Source organism: Theobroma cacao, chromosome 3 (genome assembly GCF_000208745.1).
Source record: "Theobroma cacao cultivar B97-61/B2 chromosome 3, Criollo_cocoa_genome_V2, whole genome shotgun sequence".
In the NCBI taxonomy this organism is placed as follows: domain Eukaryota; kingdom Viridiplantae; phylum Streptophyta; class Magnoliopsida; order Malvales; family Malvaceae; genus Theobroma; species Theobroma cacao.
In genome coordinates this window covers 6,827,473-6,848,718 of record NC_030852.1, presented here as the reverse complement: position 1 = coordinate 6,848,718, position 21,246 = coordinate 6,827,473, and the positions used below count along the sequence as shown (strand labels likewise).

The 21,246-nt window shown below is 31.9% G+C and overlaps 2 protein-coding genes across 4 annotated transcripts; one reads left to right on the top strand and one right to left on the bottom strand.

The window, feature by feature from the left end:
- LOC18604385 (protein TIFY 6B) lies at nt 4,448–9,407 on the bottom strand. 3 transcript variants are annotated; one of them, XM_007036832.2, is made up of 8 exons: nt 9,145–9,407; nt 7,110–7,300; nt 6,579–6,868; nt 6,363–6,453; nt 5,932–6,265; nt 5,758–5,818; nt 4,845–4,991; nt 4,448–4,617 (listed from the first exon to the last, which is right to left on the bottom strand). In XM_007036832.2, exons 1-7 carry the CDS (start codon nt 9,227–9,229, stop codon nt 4,883–4,885), a joined length of 1,161 nt encoding a protein of 386 aa, XP_007036894.2. In that variant the 5' UTR covers nt 9,230–9,407; the 3' UTR covers nt 4,448–4,617; nt 4,845–4,882. The 3 variants fall into 3 exon arrangements, with proteins under 3 accessions (XP_007036894.2, XP_017974061.1, XP_017974060.1); XM_018118572.1 differs by having other exon boundaries at nt 4,602–4,620; XM_018118571.1 differs by lacking the exon at nt 4,448–4,617 and having other exon boundaries at nt 4,631–4,991.
- LOC18604384 (TPR repeat-containing thioredoxin TDX) lies at nt 13,203–20,120 on the top strand. The gene is made up of 11 exons (XM_018118387.1): nt 13,203–13,535; nt 13,621–13,654; nt 14,000–14,152; nt 14,267–14,354; nt 14,445–14,525; nt 14,628–14,692; nt 14,780–14,920; nt 15,005–15,121; nt 15,631–15,661; nt 18,807–19,155; nt 19,715–20,120. The coding sequence occupies exons 1-10, from the start codon at nt 13,420–13,422 to the stop codon at nt 19,133–19,135; spliced, it is 1,155 nt and encodes a 384-aa protein (XP_017973876.1). The 5' UTR covers nt 13,203–13,419; the 3' UTR covers nt 19,136–19,155; nt 19,715–20,120.

The window sequence follows — 21,246 nt, the reverse complement described above, 5'->3', positions numbered from 1 at the left end:
CAAGTCAACAAACATTTAATTTAAGTGTTGAAAAGCCTTCAATTGCAAGTAAATAACGTTCAATACAATTCAATGCTGGATGTGAGGTCATGCAATGCAAGGTAGGATGTGGGGTCACTCAATGCCTAAAATGCCTTAAAACTAGTCACGCAATGCCTAAGTCACACAATACTTAATAACTAGTCACACAATGCCTAATATCCAATCACACAATGCTTAAAAAACTGTCACACAATGCCTTATCAACCACTTACATAATGCCTAATTAACCAGTCAAGCAATATCGTTATGCTATACTCATGCTTAGTTCTGGATTGTAAATTGTGTAATCTATTTACAAAATATATGATTTCCATAATTGTAAAGCTATACGTAATTCAAAAGTTTATAACTCAATGGTTTGGAGCAATAATAAACAGAATTACTTTACAAACTTAAGTCTGAATCGAAAAAATAAACAAAGTTACTTTGCATGTTGTGATGAATCTATCTCAATACTGTTAGCAAAAATCTCTAGTGCATATATTTTCCTAAGCTCTTTAATGGCATCCTTCCTCAGTGTCATGTCACACATATCGATCAGCCATTCCATTGCAATGATTACCTAGTCCCCACAACTGTTTCTATTTTCTTGTTCTGGGGTTGAACAATTTAATTGCTAGCTCATCCGTATCCAAGGTCATGTTCTACGACAGAGCGCTCTATCAAAGTAACCGGACTTGTGGAATATAAAGGGAATCAGTGCTATTAGGGGATGCATATGATCCTCATGCAATGGGGACTTTATTGCATCCAAACGAATGTAGTGCCCATACAAATCCGTATAAGTGGTAGTGTTTCTTCTAAGACGTCCCCACTAGGGAACTTGGAAACCTCTCAATATGTAGTCTACGATCAAACTCCACACAAAGGTACCCCATGGGAACACATTTCACTTGTCGATGTTCTCAACCAGCAACAATAGCCATGATCATCGATCTTTTGTAGTTGTGTTCGCATAAAATATTATTCGCGATCAAGAGTAGGGCTATCTTTGTTGTGTCTTTGTCTTGATCAAACTAGCCTCTCTCAACTCTATCTAAGACATCTTGGAGCTTCACTTGGTTTTCCACTCCTTAGTATCTCTGGTGAATTCCTCCAAGGATGACCTTGTAAAGACATTAGATAACATCCGGCATGGGGCCAAACTTCAATCCTATCACTAAGCAGGCCTCACATTTGGAGAAACACGCCTTGGTATTGCCTTTGGTAAACCATAACTCACCTTCAATGGCACGAGTTCATCGATTTTGCACAGCAATAGGTTGTGCACGAGACTGGTGCAGAATAAGCTCTTTTCTGATTCTTCATCCATCAGCTTCTCAAAGCACATTCTCTTCACTACCACCAACTCATTTTTTTCCATAGCGCCTAGCGTATGACATGTAGTTACGTCCATTTACAATGGATGTTAATGCCATTGTTGAAGCCCCACTTGTCCCTTGGAACATGAAGCAAAGCTTCAAGGTATCCCTGCTCTGTTCTAGCTATATGCAATAAAAAACAGATAACATAGCCATTTAGCAAACATGATCAAGGAAGATTAAAAAACAAGAACTAGTTTTTACTACCTTTGCATACATAAAAGAAAATAAATGAAGCATGTGTGAAACATGACTTATTAAGTAACAAAATAGATACATAATACAAGCATTAAAGTTGAGCAAAAAACAACAAACTTTAATATTCAAGCAATGCCCTAAAAATCAATCACGTAATGCTTACAAATCAGTCACGCAATGCCTACATGCTAGTTACGAAATACCCTAAAACCAATCACTCGATACTCTATTAAGTAGTCAAACAATACCTAAAAACTAGTAACGCGATGCCATACAAACCAGTCATGCAATGCCTTATCAACCAGTCACATAATGCCTAAGTAATGCAATGCCTATCAACCAATCATGCAATGCCTAAAACTAGTCACGCAATGCTTAAAAACCAGTCACGTAATGCCCCAAAAACCAATGATGTAATACCCTAAAAACTAGTCACGCAATACCTAAAAATCGATCATGCAATGCCTACATACCAGTCATGCAATGCCCTAAACACTAGTTACGCAATGCCTTATCAACCAATCACGTAATGCTTAAAAATCAGTCAAGCAATACTCTATTAACCAATCACGCAATGCTTAAAACCCCTAACCCTAATGCCTAAAACTAGTCATGCATACCTTATTAACCAGTCACACATGACCTATAAACGTTTGACCCAAAAACCACCAAAACTACCAAAATCAACAACTTTAAACAACACACCATATTCCATTTAACAAAATAATCAACGAATATGCCTATCGGGTGAAGAATGCTTAAAATGCTCAAAGGTTTTTCTTTGTGTATCAAAAACCACTCCAAGATGTTCAAAACGCTCAAAGGTTTTTTTTCCTAGCGAGGAATGCTCCGAAGATGAGTGGTTTAGTAAGGAAAGCTCAAAAGATATGGATCGGTTTAAAGCGTGGACCTAAACATATGGGTCAGCTTCATGAAGGGTAATTTTAATCAAAATTAATTTCTCTTAACTAAAAACAATTAAAATTATGGAGAGCGTTATTTTTAAAAACACTTTGTGTATGAAGGGTATTTTTGAAAAGAATCTTTTTTTTAAATCCATTAATACTAGTGATTTTAGTTGGACGAAAATGTTAGCTATTAGGAAAGCTTATGTGTTCTTTTCTGATTATGTTTGGATTGTAAACAATCGTCTTGTGCTTGAATGTGATTTATGAAATGCTGTAAAATAGGTTAATGAACCATGCTGTATCCCATGGAGATTTAGGAAGTATTAAAGAAAAAAGTGACAAGCTGAAAGGTAGTTCATGTAATGAGTGAACGGAACGATGAAACTGATATTGTGGCAAATGAGGGAGTTAATAGAAAGGTGAGTTTTCTCGAAATTGTATACGAGTGATTTTCCTTAATTGCTCCATGTTTGTGAATTTGCTCTACCATCATTGTTGCTAGCCTTTTGTAACTAATTATTAGAATCAAAGATAGTTAACCAAATAGCTCTTAGTTGAGTCTTTTAACTTCTATTTCCTCATCACCAACAAATCTTGTGGAGATTTGCAAAAGATTCTTGGCAACTCACAATCCAAAGTTTATATTATTAAATTTTAAAAAAATTAAATTATATATTTTATTAAAATTAAGTAAGTTAATTTGGTAGTGCCAAAAAGACAAATATTATAGTTCATAAAATAATATAATAAAGTGGGTTAGATCTCTAATTTCATATGTGAGTTTAGGAGGTCTCTATAAGAAATTGTAAATGTTAGAATGAGTAGGACTAAAGATTCACTATACAAAAGTAAAGTTAGGTCTCTTCTTCTGTTCACAAAAACATTAAAATTCTCACTCATTGAAGAATTAATTGATCAAGGATGAGAAAAATCCTAGTGCACTAAATTCTTTGATCAGTATTATTTTCGCCCTCAAAATCATGGATTAAGAATAAAGTATGTTTTTGTATTTTAAATCCTTACTATGGTAGATCTTGAATTGGTATAAATGAATTATACATAAAATTTAACAATTGATATCAAAGTCTAGTTAAGATTTAAAAACCTAAAAAATTATATATTAATTACATCAATCATGACTACATGTTAAGATGTTATTTAGTTTTGAATTTGTATATTTACACCATTAAAATTAATAATTTTCTTATGAATAGTGCAGTTAAATTTTTAGCTGGCTTAATTGATGATATATTAACGAGCATATAATTATTTGATTGTATTATATCTATGCAATTGAATGAAATCATGTTTGAGAAAATTGACATTTTTCAAAAGCCATGGGTATCAATAATTTGAAACCAATTACAACTTGATTTTAAGTAATTCTTATTAAATTACTTTGGGATTATTGTTTCTTGATAAGTTCAGATTGTTATGAAGGCCATAATGCTTTACTAATCGGACAGATTTCATCAAATTAGGCACTACAATGTTAGGATTTTATACTCAAGGATTTAGGTCTTCAAATTTGGCTTAAAATTGATTCAATTTATGCATTTTAATTTTAATTAACATAAAGCTTTCGTTCATCTTCGTACAATGGTTAAATCTATTGTAAAGCTTGTAATTGGATTTGACTTGTAGAGAAAAAAAATCAAAACTTAAGATTTCGAATCCAAATTTAAAGGTCAATAAATGAATTAATTAAAATCTTGACATGTTATGTGTTTTAGTTCGACTTTAATCTCTTTAACTCAGTTTTCAAAAGTGAATATTTAATTTAAAAAAAAAGTATAAATTTATGAATATTTGAAATTCTAAAAAAATAATTTTTGAATTCCACATGATATTAGATAAAAAATTATGATCAAAATAAGTAAAATTTAATTCGAAAAATAAATATTCAATTTGAAATGAATAAAATTACTTAAACAGTAGTTAGTAATGGATGAACTGCAGGGAGTTGGGCCCCGTCAAGCAGGTACCCTGAAAGCCCAAACTTTATGCCAATACAGCAAGAAAGCCTCCGCATGCTTCCAAAGGCTAAAAAGAAAGCATCCACATGCTTCTAAAGCTAAAAGCACATCAAGTTCGGCTTCTGTAAGTCTCTGCTACAACATGTTTAATACAAAATTAATGCTTTTTGGAGTAGAGATGATATGCTTTTACAATCAACTGGCAAAGCAGACAATCAGTTACATGGTGTTTGTAATGTTTTTGGGAAAAAAGAAAACTGAAAACATATATCTAATAAAGTGAACTAACTTTTGACACTAAAAGAATTGAGTTCTATATAATTACCAGCAAAAATAAATGTCGACAAAAGACCTCTTACATATCTATAGTAGTGACACAGTCCAATGACCTCCACCCCTAGTTGACGGCTGGTCGAGGACTGGATCCAGCAGAAGTCACGGAGAAACTTATATCATCAGATCCAGGCGATTTCTTGCTGATATTGTATGGAGAGGTGCTTGTTACCCTGGATGTAAACCAGAAATGTGTAAGACTGAGAAACTCAGATTCCCAATGCATCACAAATATTCAATACTCAACTCCATAGCTACATATCCAACACCTAATCTTCAACAACATACGAAATAGTTTCTTATATACTAAAAATTCAGCAGTTACATTTTTAATATCGACTTTTTTAATTTGTCGAACAGTACATAATAAGTCCCTTCACATATTTCAGAGGGCATTTAATATTATTTGATACTGACAAAGAAGAAAATAGTTAAAATACATCCAACGGTAGCCAGAGTACAAATTCTCCAAAAGCAAGCATCATAGTGAGGAATGAGGATAGCACTAAAATAGCCCAGAGAACAAGTAACCCCATTCTAATTCTTATAGCATATGACAGAACAATTACAATTTCTATAATGCAGCAATCATCACTGAAAATTCAAAAGGGGTCTTAAACGAAAATTGGTGCTACGTGTATTAAAAATATACCTATGTCAAATCTAATTCCAGCAGGATTGGACAGTTTAATACGTTACACATAAAACTTAGAATCACCTCACTTACTAGGGATGATAGTACCATCCAAGTGCTTCAGCCCAACTTTCACTGTTTTCAAAGCCACAGATCCTAAACTTTTGACTTTGACAATATCAATATTAAACTATGACTTCCCAATACCTAATACTTAAATTTAAGGTCAACTCGTTAACAGGACTGAGTAGTATTTCTATAGACATTCAAATAATTGTCACCAAATTGAGAAAACATGCAAATACCTTTCTTTACGCTTCTCTAAAAATCGAGCCAAGGATGCTTTACGAGCCTGAGGCACAGCTACTGCACATGAGACAGAAAAGCAACGCAGAGTATACAAAATCAACAATAAAAAGAGTTAAGAGAAAAATACATTAGATACCGGAAAATACTACCCAAAAAAAAGAGTTTAAAACCTGCTGGAATTAGACTTGTTGCAGCAGATCCTACTGAATTAACCACTCTGGGACGCTCTGGTTGATTATTAGAAGATGTTATAGCTACAACTCGTGTGGCAGCTGTTAGATCATTGGTGCCACTAGATCCTTCACCTGGCTGTAAACTGACATGGGAGGTTACAGAAATAGGACCTGGAAAGCCTGAGCATGGTGACATGGTAGAGCTATTGTTTCCAACAAAACCATCAGCAGCACAAGGTCGTGGCATAGGTGCCTGTGCTTGAGTCACGGGAGTCGATTTACTCTGAGCTGCAGAAGACCCATTTCCAGCCAATAACATAATAGCCTGGGCCTGGATATGGAAGCAAGGAACTAAGAAACGAAAAGAATCCCACCTAAAGTTAATGGTGTCAATTGTATAAATCAAAAAGGCTGAAACAATAAGTAACCTTCTCAGGAGACACATCATCATACACACACACAGAACCAGCATAAAAGATAGTCAACTGAGATGGTGCCTGAGAAGATTTGGCAGCATTCCTACAAGAGAAATTCAGTATCACCTGATCATCCCAACTATATATTTAGACTGATAGTTTAGTTCATCATATATTATAGATATTCACTAAAATGAAATTTAGAAAAAATTGTCGAAGTTTTGATACCTAAGCTCAGTTGTACCAATAATGGAACTTGATGGAGGAACAACAGATACAGGGGGAGCCATGATTGGGACTCCTGCAAAAGGTTGTGGGGTTACTGTATTACCAATTGTATTCTGTCCAGTGGAAACAAGATGGGACTGGAGAAGAGGAGTGCTCATAGAAACTGCAATTGTTTGATTCGGCTGGCTGGAGACAGGAAATAACCTCACTTCCTGAGAACAGTGGGGTTGGTGTCCATCAAACTGTTGCAGACCAAATGTTGTCACTGTGTAGTGGTTTCCCCGTTGTTTCTGTAAGTCATAGGAGGGGAAAAAAGGTGAGGAAAAATCATTAAACCTGCAATGACAGTATAAGGCAATCGGGTCCAAAATTCCTGCATATTGAACTTTGGAGATCTAAAATAACAAAATATGGGCATAATAAAATCTCAAACTTCCTCTGAAGGCTAACCTCTACTTTTCCAAACATGAAATAAAATTCTGAAATATAAGAAATTAAAAACCAAGAAATTCATGACTGCAATTAACAAACCTGGGTCAAGCCAGAATATGGTCTCGGGTTAGAATCAGCAGTTGGTTTAGCCATAAATCCAGATGACACTAGAGGATCATGAGCAGTCTTCCTCAGCCTATCTTCTTGAGCAGCCTTGAAAGACAGGAACTGAGGAATGGCAGATACCTTGTTTGAGAAAGACAACTGCATCCCTGAACCCCTTAAGAATACTGCAGAACCAAAAGGAATGGAAAATTATGCCTGATTAGTTGCATTCTCATTATTATCGCTGAGTGAACTTCAACTCAATTGCAAGGAAAGCAACAAAAGAAAAAGAAAAAGAAACCGAAACATGGAAAGGAAACAGAGATACAAACTTCATCTATAAAATTTTCTAAATACCTCAAAACTTAAAACTATGTAGGAATTGGTTAATCTTTTGAGTCAAGAAGATCAAAAGATTTAAACCATACTGGAAAACATAATGTTCATGTTCTTGAATGGTAACTATATTGAAAGAAATTGAAAAAAGACATATTCTCAAAGGGTGTCCCTGACAACAATTGAAAGTAGAAAGAAAGCACTTATTGACATTTAAAAATATGACATTGATATATGAAACCAAAACCACCATTCATCTTATCATAAAGCATCCAATTCACTTCGTTTTTTTATTATACCATTTTCCAAATAGGAAAAGAGAATTACACCCTCTAAATACTTAAAAAACCATTGGTCAGAACATCTAAGGCACATGCCCCGTGATAAGCAGCCATCAACTTTGGAATATATTATTCATCACATTGTAAACAAATACTTCTTTAATGAGTATTCCCGTCATAGATGTCCAAAGCACATGTCACCAGGCACTACCTTTCAAAATGCCACATTTAACAAAAGTTAAGATGCATGATTATTTAATCCCCTGATAAGATCATTCTTTAATCACATTGTACCCATTCATGTTATTTTATTCACACGCAACCATGTTATCCGTTATATTTTATCAAATAAATCTCTTCTTTTTCCAAGCTAGCTACATATTTTTATCTCAAATCATCTCGTACCAAGCCAGGCACAACTACTCAAAACACCATTTAAAATTAAATATATATATAAAAGTTAAGAGAAGAATTATGTATAACAAAAAGGGTATCATGGCAACTCAACATGGCACATTAACTTATTCAACAACTAAATTTTGTAAGTCTTAGCCGAGCAAAGAGATACACCCAAGATATCCTTTTCTTCTTTCTTTTCTTCGGATTTCTATTCTTTTAATCTTTTGGTTTTTGGGAAAAGGACAAGCTTCGGCTAGACGGACAAAAGGTTCATGTGTTACTACAACAAACTCTTCAACCGTAAAGCAAACCCCCACGCACTGCTCCATCTGACTTGACTGATCAGAAGCAGCCCATGTTAGCATTTACCACTAAACTAAGAAAGGAATTACTAAAAGCAATTATTTTCAACGCCTTATTGATCACCCGTTTTTAACAGTATATGTCCACGTCAACCTTATTAAAGGTATCCTGGGACTGCTGTAAAGTGATTGTACCTTATATTTACAAACGTTGTACCACGAGGCTCTTTGCTGTTTCTTGTTTACTTAAACCGTAAAGGAATTTTACTCGTGGGTTTTCTTGCTGTTTCTTGTTTACTTAAACCGTAAAGGAATTTTACTCGTGGGTTTTCCTGTTGGAGCAAAACGTTTCCTAACCCCCCTTATCCCTCCCCTTGTTTGGTTTCCAAGAAAACTGAGCACATCAAGAAAATATAATCACTCAAAAAAATTGAAAAGAAATATATATATATATATATATATGAAGAAAACTAATTACTAAATACACGTAGCTTAGCTCGACAGGCAACTAAACAGTTTCAACTCTCAAGTTACTTTCATCCAAATAAGTTATAAACTTGATAAGAAAAGGTATATTCAAACATAAAAGAACCCAGACAAGAAGATTTTATGAAGTTTCAGTCAGAGACACCAAATTTTATTGCATATTTACTTATTTTATTGATTAATAACGGATGATATTGGAAAACGAAAGAGAAAACGAAACAATACCTGAATCCTTAGGCCCTTCACAGGCCTCCTCTTTGACAGTAACTGGAGCATGCTTTGAACCCAAACCCATAAAATCTCTCTCCATATCTCCAAACCAAAAGGATAATATTGATCTTGTACAGGTCAAATATAACGTAAAAGGCAAATCCGAAGACGAATGAAAAGCTCTCTCTATCTTAACCCACCAAGGACAATGCTTAGCTTCCAAGAGCAGAGAAAGAATGGAAGACAAGACAAGGAAGGAAAAATCATACTACAACAAATATGAAATGAAATATAAAGGAGGTAATAAGGCCTGATTTTTAACTTTAAAATCACATGTGAGATGTGGACCGTCGGATTTTTTTTTATTTTTTAATAAATTAAAATAAAAAAGATTCCTTCTTCTTTTCGGGGGGTTTTACTGGATGGTCCGGTCTAGAACCGGCTGTTGCCTGTTTGTGACCACGTGCCTCACCGAACTGTGAGATTGGTGGGGGGTGGCGGGTGACACGTGGCGAGGCACCTGATCATTTTTATTTTTTTATTTATTTATTTATGGAAATTTATCTCGTTGAACGTGAGCTTTTTGTGTATGATTGAACGTTTCGCGAGGAAAAATAAAAGTTACGGTGGAGAAGATTCTTTATTGGACATTGCCTTTGGGGCCTTATCCGTCAGGTGAGGCGACGCTGGGGAAATGGCCAATCAACTCTGAAGATCTAATCACGAAACGCCACGTGGCTCAAGGGTGTTTTTCCTTTGACGAAATTAAAATAAAAATTAATTTTTGTGGTATTCCTTTTATCTAATATCAGTTAAATGGTTGTCAAATGTTTAATTAATTTTCGTAAATATAACGTCGAACAAGGTGCAGGGCGCTTTCATTATGAATGCTTTAAAGAATCTTTGGTTTTCTTGTTTGTCAAAGGCAGGCAATAGCATTGAAAGTGGTAACTCACGAGGTGAAGATAAAGATAATTAAGGACAACAAAGTCCTCAAACCATCACTATTCAGCGATCCATTCTGCATCTTTCCTTTTGGGGATAATTTTAGGATAATGTCAATTTCAATGTTTAAAAAATTCTGTAAATTATTTAAAAAATTTATATAACTTTTTATTCTTTTATTATATCTAATTAAATATTTTTATTTATATTTTTTAATTAAATAAAATTTTATAATTAATAATTAATTAATTATCATTAATCAAAATATCATTTTTTATTTTCTATTCACATAACGTCAACTATTATGACTTGTCAACATACAACGTTATGTTACATAAAAAATTTATATGTGATATATTAATTAAGTCAATTATGAGTCATAAGTATTTATTTGATAAAAAATAAAAGTATAATGACTTATTTAATTAAAAATAAAAATATAAGTATTTTATTTAATTTTTTTAAAATAATTTAAAAAAAATTTTAGATAATATATCTAAAAATATTTAACACTCATGGTTTCGAAAAGCCATACCAAGCATTATTCCCAAAATCAACATCGACATTTTAAAAGCCATACCACATATTGTTCGTAAAATCAACATCCATGGCTTACAAGCCATGATAAGGTTATGCAACCTACAAATATTTTTTAAAAGTTGAAAAAGCATCATGTTCATCTACACATCAGCATGATATCAATGGTGGATTCAAAAATTTTTTTAATGGTGTTATAATTAAAATAATAATAATAATTAAAAATATAAATATGTTAAAATTCATAGACTAAAAGTTTTAACATTAAATTCAAATAATGTACATTCATTTAATGCAAGTAAAAATATTTTAAATATCTATAATTGTTTACGATGACTTTTCATATTTTGAAAATAATACATGATAATATCAATAGAAATATTATCGAATACATCTTTTTCAATATATATCATCAAATAATCATTCGTCCACTCGTCACTCATGTAAGATTTGAATATTTGGATAGAGAGAGTGAAAAATGCAACCAAGAATTAAGAAGATGAAGTGTCACTGCAAGTCTCAAGAGTATAATAAAATCTTAAATTATAAAAAAAAAATTATCTTTTCACTTAATATTTAAATATTAATATATAAATTACTTTTTAATAAATTTACTTTGTCTTGGAATCTTTGATTCCATTTCTGACAAAATTGTAAAAAAATTAGTAGGTTCATTAGTATTATTAACTATATAAAACTTAATAAATATCTATAAAGTTGTATAAAAAGCAAGAATTTTTGCTAAGTGAGTAGTGTCATGTGACACCACTATCCTTAAGGTGGGTCCTCCCAAACATGCTATATTAATGTTACATAATATAAATGATATATGACATTTTGACTAACAACAGTTAATTAATTATTAGTTATAAAAATTTATTTAGTTCAAATCAAAAATGAAAAAAATTGATTAAACGTAATAAAAAAATAAAATCTCATTTAAATTTTTTAAAATAATTTAATAATTTTTTAAATATTATACTTTAATATAACCAAAATAAAAAACCTAAGGCCTTAGGATATTATGCATATTCTGTAGTGGACAACTGTAATCCTTTTTAATTTTTTGGAAAGATAGTGCCAAATGCATGTGGATTAAAGTGGGCAACTATAATCCATTCATTGCATGCACTATGATGCCCACAATTTCTTGTCTTCTACCAAACAAGAAGCATTTCCAAATTCTAATCATCCAAAGCAACAAATGAATGACAGCTATGCACTTCTTGCCCTTATCACTCAAGTGTGCAATCTTTTTTAAATTCAGATTATATATATTGAATTAAATTTAAAATATATTCTATTTGTTTTCTTATATTAAATTAATTTTTTAATTATACCCAAACATGTAAAAAGATGATATTATAATCCTTTAAAAAAAAAAAAAAAATCTAAAATAGTTCATAAAACAATTTTAAAAAAATTCAAATAGATTTTTATATTTTTTATGTTTAATTAAGTTTTATATTTTTTTTAATCAAATAAGTTCTTATGACTTATAATTGATTAAATCTTGTTATTTAAAATATTATTTGTTATTGTATGTCATGTAACTTGCTGACATATCATAACGAATAATAATATAATATGATAATATTATCATATAATATTTTATCTTTATTAATATAAGTATAAAATGATATATGATATTTTGACTTAAGATAAGAGTATATTGAATATAAAATAAAAATATAAGAGTATTTTGATATATAATTTTTTAATTATACCCAAACATGTAAAAAGATGATATTATAATACTTTCAAAAATAAAAAAAAAATCTAAAATAGTTCGTAAAACAATTTTAAAAAAATTCAAATAGATTTTTATATTTTTTATGTTTAATTAAGTTTTATATTTTTTTAATCAAATAAGTTCTTATGACTTATAATTGATTAAATCTTGTTATTTAAAATATTATTTGTTATTGTATGTCATGTAACTTGCTGACATATCATAACGAATAATAATATAATATGATAATATTATCATATAATATTTTATCTTTATTAATATAAGTATAAAATGATATATGATATTTTGACTTAAGATAAGAGTATATTGAATATAAAATAAAAATATAAGAGTATTTTGATAAACAATTTTTTAATTATACCCAAACATGTAAAAAGATGATATTATAATACTTTCAAAAATAAAAAAAAAATCTAAAATAGTTCGTAAAACAATTTTAAAAAAATTCAAATAGATTTTTATATTTTTTATGTTTAATTAAGTTTTATATTTTTTTTAAATCAAATAAGTTTTTATAACTAATAATGATTAAATTTTGTTATTTAAAATATTATTTGTTATTGTATGTCATGTAACTTGCTGACATATCATAACGAATAATAATATAATATTTTATCATTATTAATATAAATATAAAATGATATATGATATTTTGACTTAAGATAAGAGAATATTGAATATAAAATAAAAATATAAAAATTTGATTAAAAATAATAAAAAAATAAAAATTTATTGTAAATAGTATTATGTAAAAATAATTGTTAAATTTGGAGTTAATTCGAAAAGGATTACATGCGATTTCCCGCGAATTAGATTCGAAGGCAGAAGGAATAAGGATGATGATGTACGCTCAGCTCCATCGGTAGTTCCGTGAGCCTTTTAGATCAGCAAAACATCAATCATATCACCGGTTTCAGTTTGATCAAAAAGAACAAGTAGGTCCCCCACTCACCACGGAGAGTCTTCACTTGCTTTCCAGATTCAATTCTGTAGTAGAAAAAGGAGAGAAAAAAAAAATAGAGGTATAATAATATGTATTTGAAATTTTGAAGGCTATGGTGATGGATGCGTCAAAGTTAGCAGAACTAAAGCTATTCGTTGATCAGTGCAAATCAAACCCTTCAATTGTCCACAACCCATCTCTTTCCTTCTTCAAATCCTACCTCCAAAGGTAATCTCTTTCTTAGCTTTTTGTTAAAGCTTTTCTGATTCTTTTATGGGGAGTCGATATGTGTTTTCATTTCTGGTTTTTGCAGTCTGGGAGCTCGAATTCCACCCGACCCACAAACGGTGAGATTCGATTTATTTACAAAAGCTTCAATTCTTGATTCCTTTTTGCTGTTTGTTTTCTTTATCTAAGAATTGCGAGATTTTTTTTAGTTGGTGGAGCTTGGCGGTGAACTGGGTTTGTTTCTTTTCAATCAAGCTAGTGTTTTAAGTAAATTTCTTGTCTGATTGCTCCACTTCTTGGAGACGGAGTGTTTCTCTTTTTCATTACGGTCTTGCTATTTCTATGATTTTAAGAGAAGATATTAGAAAATTATATGCCAAACTAGGCTAAGGTTTTCTGGAGGGATGGTGGTGGAAAGTAAGTATATTTGGTTTATTAGCTTCATCTTTTAAGCCAATTTGCAGGATAAAGGTGGTGTTAACATGGCAGAGCCCGGGCAACACTCTGATTCCAAAGACCCCAATTTTTCATATGAAGAAGATGATGATATTGTTGAGTCTGATGTTGAGTTAGATAACACCGGTGTGGTGGAACCTGACAATGATCCTCCACAAATGGTGCGTGAGCCTAGGAAATATATGATTTCATTTATGTTTGATGTATTCTTCTGTTTGGTGGACCTGTGATAGACTTTTACACTAAACTAGTAAATGTTGCATCTTTTGGTTCAGATGGGAGACCCTTCAGTTGAAGTTACAGAGGATATGCGGGATGCTGCGCAAAGTGAAAAATTAAAAGCTAGTGATGCAATATCTGAAGGCATGGTGTCATTGTTTGTGATGACTAGCCTTTTGAATTGACGTTTTGTTGATCATTTCTTTCTGAATTCTCTGTTTTTCTCCCCCTCAGGTAAGCTGGATGAAGCGGTTAATTATCTAACAGAAGCTATCATGTTAAATCCCACTTACGCAATATTATACGCAACTAGAGGTAATTTCATTTACAGCATAAATTATCCTTAATTTACTTTTTTCTGTTTTTTTTTCTCACTACTGGATTATTCTCTTGAAAGTCTGAAATACTTGTTTTCAGCTAGTGTTTTCATTAAATTGAGCAAACCAAATGCTGCAATCCTTGATGCTGATGCAGCTTTAGAGGTATCAGATTAAGGAGTCTCTAGATTTTTATTATATTTTTGTTCAGCATGATGGTGATGACCTGAAGTTCTTTACTTTTTATGTTAGATCAATCCTGACTCAGCAAAAGGATATAAAGTTCGAGGGATGGCAAGGGCCATGCTAGGCCGATGGGAAGAAGCAGCTAGTGATCTGCATGTAGCATCAAAGCTAGATTATGACGAGGAGATTGGTTCAGTACTCAAAAAGGTAATTTTTCTACCCTTTGACTAATATTCCTCTGCAAATGCTTTTTTGTTTTGTTTTTTTTACTGTAATGCACTTAATTTGCAGGTGGAACCTAATGCACACAAAATTGAAGAGCATCGCAGGAAATATGACCGCTTGAGGAAAGAAAGGGAATTAAAAAGGACTGAACGTCAGAGGCAACAGCAGAAAGCTGAAGCACAAGTAAGTGGAATTAATTAATATGATTATGTAATTATATGGCACAAGACTTTTCACTCTTTTCTGTGTGCATCAACTTTGCCATAGGTTCATTATGATTAAGTACAATGAACATCTTATGAAAATAAAGTTTAGGATGCACCCACCACTTCAGCCTAGTGCTTTTCCTAATTTCTGCTATATTTTCTTGATCTAGGAAGATTACTATATAAAAGCAATTAGACATCTGTTCAAGAAGTGGGGTGTTTTAGTGCATTTAGACATGCCCAGCACAAGCTGATTCATTGATCAAGGGCATGGTGCATTTTGGTGTTGTTAGATATGATTACAAGAGAAGCTTGTAATTGATTTTTTTTGTGTCATTTTGTATGTGGTGGGTTGGGGCCATGCGAATCAAATAACTCTACAGTTTTATTATCAGCACATACTCTCATCCATTGCTAACTTCTGTCTTATGTAAGAGTCATAGCCTTCATTCTGAAACTTATAACTTAATCTTTGAATTTGTGCAGGATCAGGAAGCATTATCTGCTTTTAAAGATGGTATGGATATTGTTTTCTTCTCTCATTCATTTTTCTTGTGGTATATGATCTATATAGGACTTTGCCTCTACTGTAGCATTCTTTACAGAGAATGTTATCTTTAATGAACTGAGACTAACTAAGCATCTTTGAGAAGGCTACTCTTGCATCTAGAAGAGGCTATTATGTTTCTGTTAGGAATCCCAAGTGAAGGGCCTTAGATTTCATTACTATAATCTTTATAGAAAAAGCTTATACTGTGAAGTTTTGTCTTTGCTTTAGTTACCTCTGGTTAACCACAATCATCACTCTTATGATTGAAATGAGTATGTTTAATAACTCATCAATAGATTGGTTAGATTGTTCTTTTCCTCTTTAGAAGTGGCTAAGAGTATATGTTTTTCATCAACAAAGAAGATGCCCTTTGTAATGAATTGGACATTAAGGCATCAGGTTAATTGAATTTTGGTGTCCAGGGTTATTTTGATAATCTTCTGTTTTCTAGAAAGCATTAACTTAATGATCATTGGGTTTCATTATGGGTTTAGTTGAGCTTTTAGGGTTTAAAAAAAATCCTTGGTTTATAATAATTGAGTTTTGTTCCTATGCCCAGTGGTTTCAAGAATCCTACTGGAGAAGTACAACGTAATATTTGCCTACTTCACTCCTTTTGCTAGACTTGTTAGAGTTGAATTTTCTAGAGGACTTGAAACTGGAGATAGTTCTATGGAAATTTATGATTGCTGATTGACAATGGCATCTCTTCTTTTTTCATTTTACCTCTTGACTTCTACAGTGCATCGGCTTACTGTTCACAGCAGAAGAAGAGAACCTGTAAACTTGTTCTCTTCTAATTCAGCTGCTGCCAAGAAATTCTGCCAACTTTTCCTGGACATTTTCACATTCTTGGCCCTCTTTGAAGATTCAATGTTAGTTGAATCATACCCTAACCCTTTCTCATCATAGGCTCATATCCTAAAGTCTTTAATTCCCTTGCCTAGCCCACCATAAACCCTATGCAGGCAGACTTCGCCATATCTGTTCTAAATCATTTAGCTTACTTGGTTAAACTTGTTTTGAATAACATTTAACCAAACTGCAGCTTTTTCTAATGGATTATGATGGTTTCACAATGGCAAGGATTATAAGCTCTTTTATCTGCAAAAAGAATAAGGCAAAGAAGAGAAAAACCTAGATTAGGAGGATCCAAAAGTATTTGGGTACTGCAATGTATGAAAAACCTTCTTTGAGTTTAAAGTAAGGTAGATGTTAAGCACAAAAGTAAAAGACGGAAGTTTTTAGGGACTTATTGTGAAGGATCTGGCTGCCATTGGGGGAATTAATGTGCTTATTATAGAATGTATTGTAGGTATGTCCCATCCAGGGCAAGTGCTTGTCAACATAGGATGTGAATCTCCTTTTACGTAGACAGTAAGCGGTCAGCACTAATCAGGTTTGTTGTGGGCAACCAATAGGGCTAAAACTTGAGCTTCCCAGTGGAACATCTAGGATAGTTTTTGTGCACATATTTAGATTGCTGTTTGACACTTTCTACTCTTTATTTTTTTTTTCTGTTCATTATTAATTAAGTCAATTTTAGACAAATATGGCTATATTTAATTCTTTAAACATTAGAATTTAGTATGAATGCCACTAGCTTGTATATCCAGACTTGGGATATCTTTCGAAGGATTGTTTTAAAGTTTCCTTATCAAAAAAATTAAGTCAGCATAACTCTTTGCAAAGTCATGAGCCCCACTTCCTTTGCCTTAATAGGTGGTGTATAAAAGAATAAAAGAAAAACCAACAACAGCCTGCAAAGCATCCGTAAATTTATCATTTTTAAGAGTCAAAGGAGTGTAATACCTTGCTTATTGAATTGCATCATTATAAACATCGTAAAATGAGTTTTTTCAACTTTGCCATTTCGTTGCATACGGTGATCTAACTACAGGGGTGATCTTATTAGTACTGTAATGTGATCACTAGTGGTTTAAGATCACACCATGTTCGGTTTAATTTTACTTGATAGTCATTAATAACTGAGGTTTAGAGATCACCATGTTTGATATCATATAAAACATAGACATCATTTTGTATGAAACAACAATATAACTATGTTCTAAAAGTTAATAAATAAATCATTTTTATATTTTGTTAGCATAAGAATTTGTGAAATACTAATATTCTATTTGTCAAATAAATTATAATTGATCAAATCAGTAAACAAATATAAAAAATATATTTATCTGATAAGGTAAAATATATTTCTATTTGATAAACTAACTCTTCAACTTTTTAAATTAAATGAAAAACCTTTGAACGGGAAAATAAAATTTTAATTCTCAAAATAATAATGAATTTGCTACCAAAACAAGGATTATACACGTGACCAAAGAAAAAAAATTGTGGGGAGAAATATTTAGTACCCTTTAAGTTAGCTACTAAAAAATTTTTGAAGGGTAAAAACTTCCTGTGTAAAGATTATTTTTATTTTTGAAAGGAAGTTCTTTTATTCATACACTAAAAGGTAAACTTGTTGGTGACCGAAAAAAAAAAAGGGTAAACTTGTTCATAATTGATTTTACAGATCACTACACCTTGATGATAAATGTTTCTCACTCCTTATGATGAGAATTGGATCATCCCTCAAGACAATGATCAAATCACCGTGACATAGGATCATCAAATTCCTACTAAACACAATGAACTAATTATTGAATTTAAATCAGCATGGAGTTTTTAACATGATCATCCCTAACCACACCTGCTATATGAAACTAGGAACAATGATCTTTGAATGTCTGTTTCAATAAAATTTTTAGTTCTCAGAATAACAAGATCAATCCTTGGGGACAATTTGAGTAGAGTGCAGAGTGGAATTAGCAAGAAATCCTCACAAAATACTTCGTCTTGTGTAAATAAATGAAGACTTTTTCTTCTAGTTCTTGTTGCCGTGCTTTTATTTTTTCTTTTAAATTGGTAGAATGACATCCATGTTGATCTGTTAATAGTTGCTTTGAGATAATTCTTGACTTTTGGGTCATAATAATTTATGGGACAGTTATTAGGACCATTCCTTTTATGTGTATGTGAATTATGTTAGTGGTAGGTCTAGGACAAGTATCCATGTATGTTACCTTAATATGCTTTTTGAAATTAACAGGGCAGGTTATTGGCATTCACTCCACCGGTGAGCTGGAAACTAAGTTGAATGCTGCTACAAGAACATCTCGCCTGGTCATATTGTACTTCACTGCAACATGGTGTGGTCCCTGTCGCTTCATTTCTCCGCTTTATACAAGCTTAGCTGCAAAATATGTGAAAGTAGTGTTCTTAAAAGTTGATATAGATGAGGCAAGGGATGTGGCTGGCTGCTGGAATATTAGCAGTGTTCCTAGCTTTTTCTTTGTAAGAAACGGAAAGGAAGTCGACAAGGTTGTAGGGGCTGACAAAAGTTTACTTGAAAGGAAGATTGCCCAATATGCTGGCTGATGTTTAGCCTATCAATGAAGGTAGACTCCGGCCAATTCTACTTGCTTTTTACAAGCATGTTTGAACATATCAACAGTGTTAAGACATGAGCAATATCGTAGGAAATCTGTACCATATATATTAATAAAAATGACCTGCTGGAGCTAAGGTTTTTTTACCCAAATTTAATAATGTAATACTACTGTAACTCTGATGGATCTTCTGTATCAGAAACTTCATGAAAAAAAGTTAATTACCAATCATAGTATCATTGTAGAAGAAGTGCTGTAGTAAGGTTTATCGTAGCAAGTAAAATAGCATAAGATCAAGTCCTACCTTGATTAGATTGTGTCCTCAAGAGGGTGTTTGAGAGTTAGAAGTAAGCTAAAATATCTTGATCTATGATTAATGCTAGGAACTACATGTTTACAGTGTCTCTTGATGCCAGCATCTATCCTGTCATTGGGGGAAATACTAGTATTATATTCTAGTTTTATGACATTTCCCCCAACTTGCTTTTTGAACTGGGTGCCCATGCCTAGACTGGTTGGTTCTTGGCTAATCTAATCCAGGCTTTGTTTATTTATTGATGCAAAACAGGATCGGTGTGGAAACTCCAGCTTCAGGTTGGTAAACTTGTACGTGAATTAGTCTGAGTGCAGGCACACAACTAAGAAACGGCAACGTAGCAAATCTATTGACCTCGATACATAACCTTAATAATTTCCTAAAACCGAGGAGGATGTTAAAGTCCTAAAGCCAGTCCCAGAAACCCTGAGGTCCCCTTGTCTCAGGAATTACGCTAATCTCGTTTTCTGAATATCCTATGTCTGAAGCATTTAGGAAACACAGAAGCAAGCAGACAAATAGCCTTGTTTTTCTTGTCACATAACATGCTGTCAAGAAAAGACAGAAAAGGAGGATTACAATTTAGGCATGATATTTGAAAACGATTTGTAAATTATTTAAGAAAAATTTAAATTAAGTTTTTATTATGTTGTATTTTTATTTTGAATCAAAATGATTTTTATAACTAACGATTAATTAAATATTGTCACTAATCAAATGTCAATCGTCATTTTATCTCATATGATGTTGATACGGTAAAAAATGTCATCATTATTTGTTATGATATATTAGCATGTCATAATAGTACCATGTGATATAAAATAATAAATAGTATTTTGACTAATAATAATTAATCAACAATTCGTTAAAAGCGATTATTTGACATAAAATAAAAATATAAGGATTTAATTGAATTTAATAAAAGAATAAGAATTTATTTTAATTTTTTTGAATAGTTTAGGGGCTTTTTTAGATAAATTAAATGTTCAATTTGAGATCAAAATCTTGGAGTTTTTGTCAATTTAGAGTCAAATGTTTCAATTGTAACAATTAAGGATCAAATGTTTTCGATTCTTTACAATCAAGGACGAAGGTGAGAGGTGTCTAGTGCGTGTAGGACACGCTCATGATGTGGACACCGACTTGGAAGGGTAAGATACGGAAGAATAGTGTTGTCAAAAAGTCTTTTTTATCAAATCAAAACTGTTCAAATTATGGAGTGATGTGTAACAGTTTTTACATCATGTCATATAATAATTAAATTTGTGTGTAACAATTAAATCTTCAATATGACGTGTAACAACTACATTTTTGAACATGACGTGTAACAATTATATTTTTAACGTGATTTTTTATTACATGTGATACATACTCCATCCACCTATCAACTCAATCCTTAATTGTAAGAAATTGAAAATATTTGACCTTTAATTGTTACAATTGAAATGTTTGACCCTTAATTAAAAAAAGTGCCTAAACGTTTATTTGAGCATTTAACCTTTTATATATTATACTTACAAGTACCCGAATATTTGATTCATTGGTTGGTGCATTATCTCCTGCTTAAAGAGTAGGGTTCGAATCCTCCTTCTCCCAATTATAAAAAAATATATATTATACTTATAAATTACAATTAAATAATTTTAAATAAATATAACATAATAAATCCAATATAAAAAATTAATATATAAATGAAGTAAAACAAACAAATCAAATAAAATGAAGTTAAGACAAAACTTATATATATATATATATATATATATATATATATAGTAGGTAGGTAG

Bases quoted from the DNA above. Each gene is read 5' to 3' on its own strand.
- LOC18604384 (XM_018118387.1), top strand. From the start codon at position 13,420: ATGGTGATGGATGCGTCAAAGTTAGCAGAACTAAAGCTATTCGTTGAT. The intron at 13,655-13,999 runs GTGAGATTCGAT...GCCAATTTGCAG, and splicing joins TTCCACCCGACCCACAAACG to GATAAAGGTGGTGTTAACAT. The intron at 15,662-18,806 runs GTATGGATATTG...TGAAATTAACAG, and splicing joins ATTATCTGCTTTTAAAGATG to GGCAGGTTATTGGCATTCAC.
- LOC18604385 (XM_007036832.2), bottom strand. From the start codon at position 9,229: ATGGAGAGAGATTTTATGGGTTTGGGTTCAAAGCATGCTCCAGTTACT. The intron at 6,454-6,578 runs GTATCAAAACTT...TTTCTCTTGTAG, and splicing joins ATTGGTACAACTGAGCTTAG to GAATGCTGCCAAATCTTCTC. The intron at 6,266-6,362 runs GTTACTTATTGT...TTCCATATCCAG, and splicing joins ATGATGTGTCTCCTGAGAAG to GCCCAGGCTATTATGTTATT.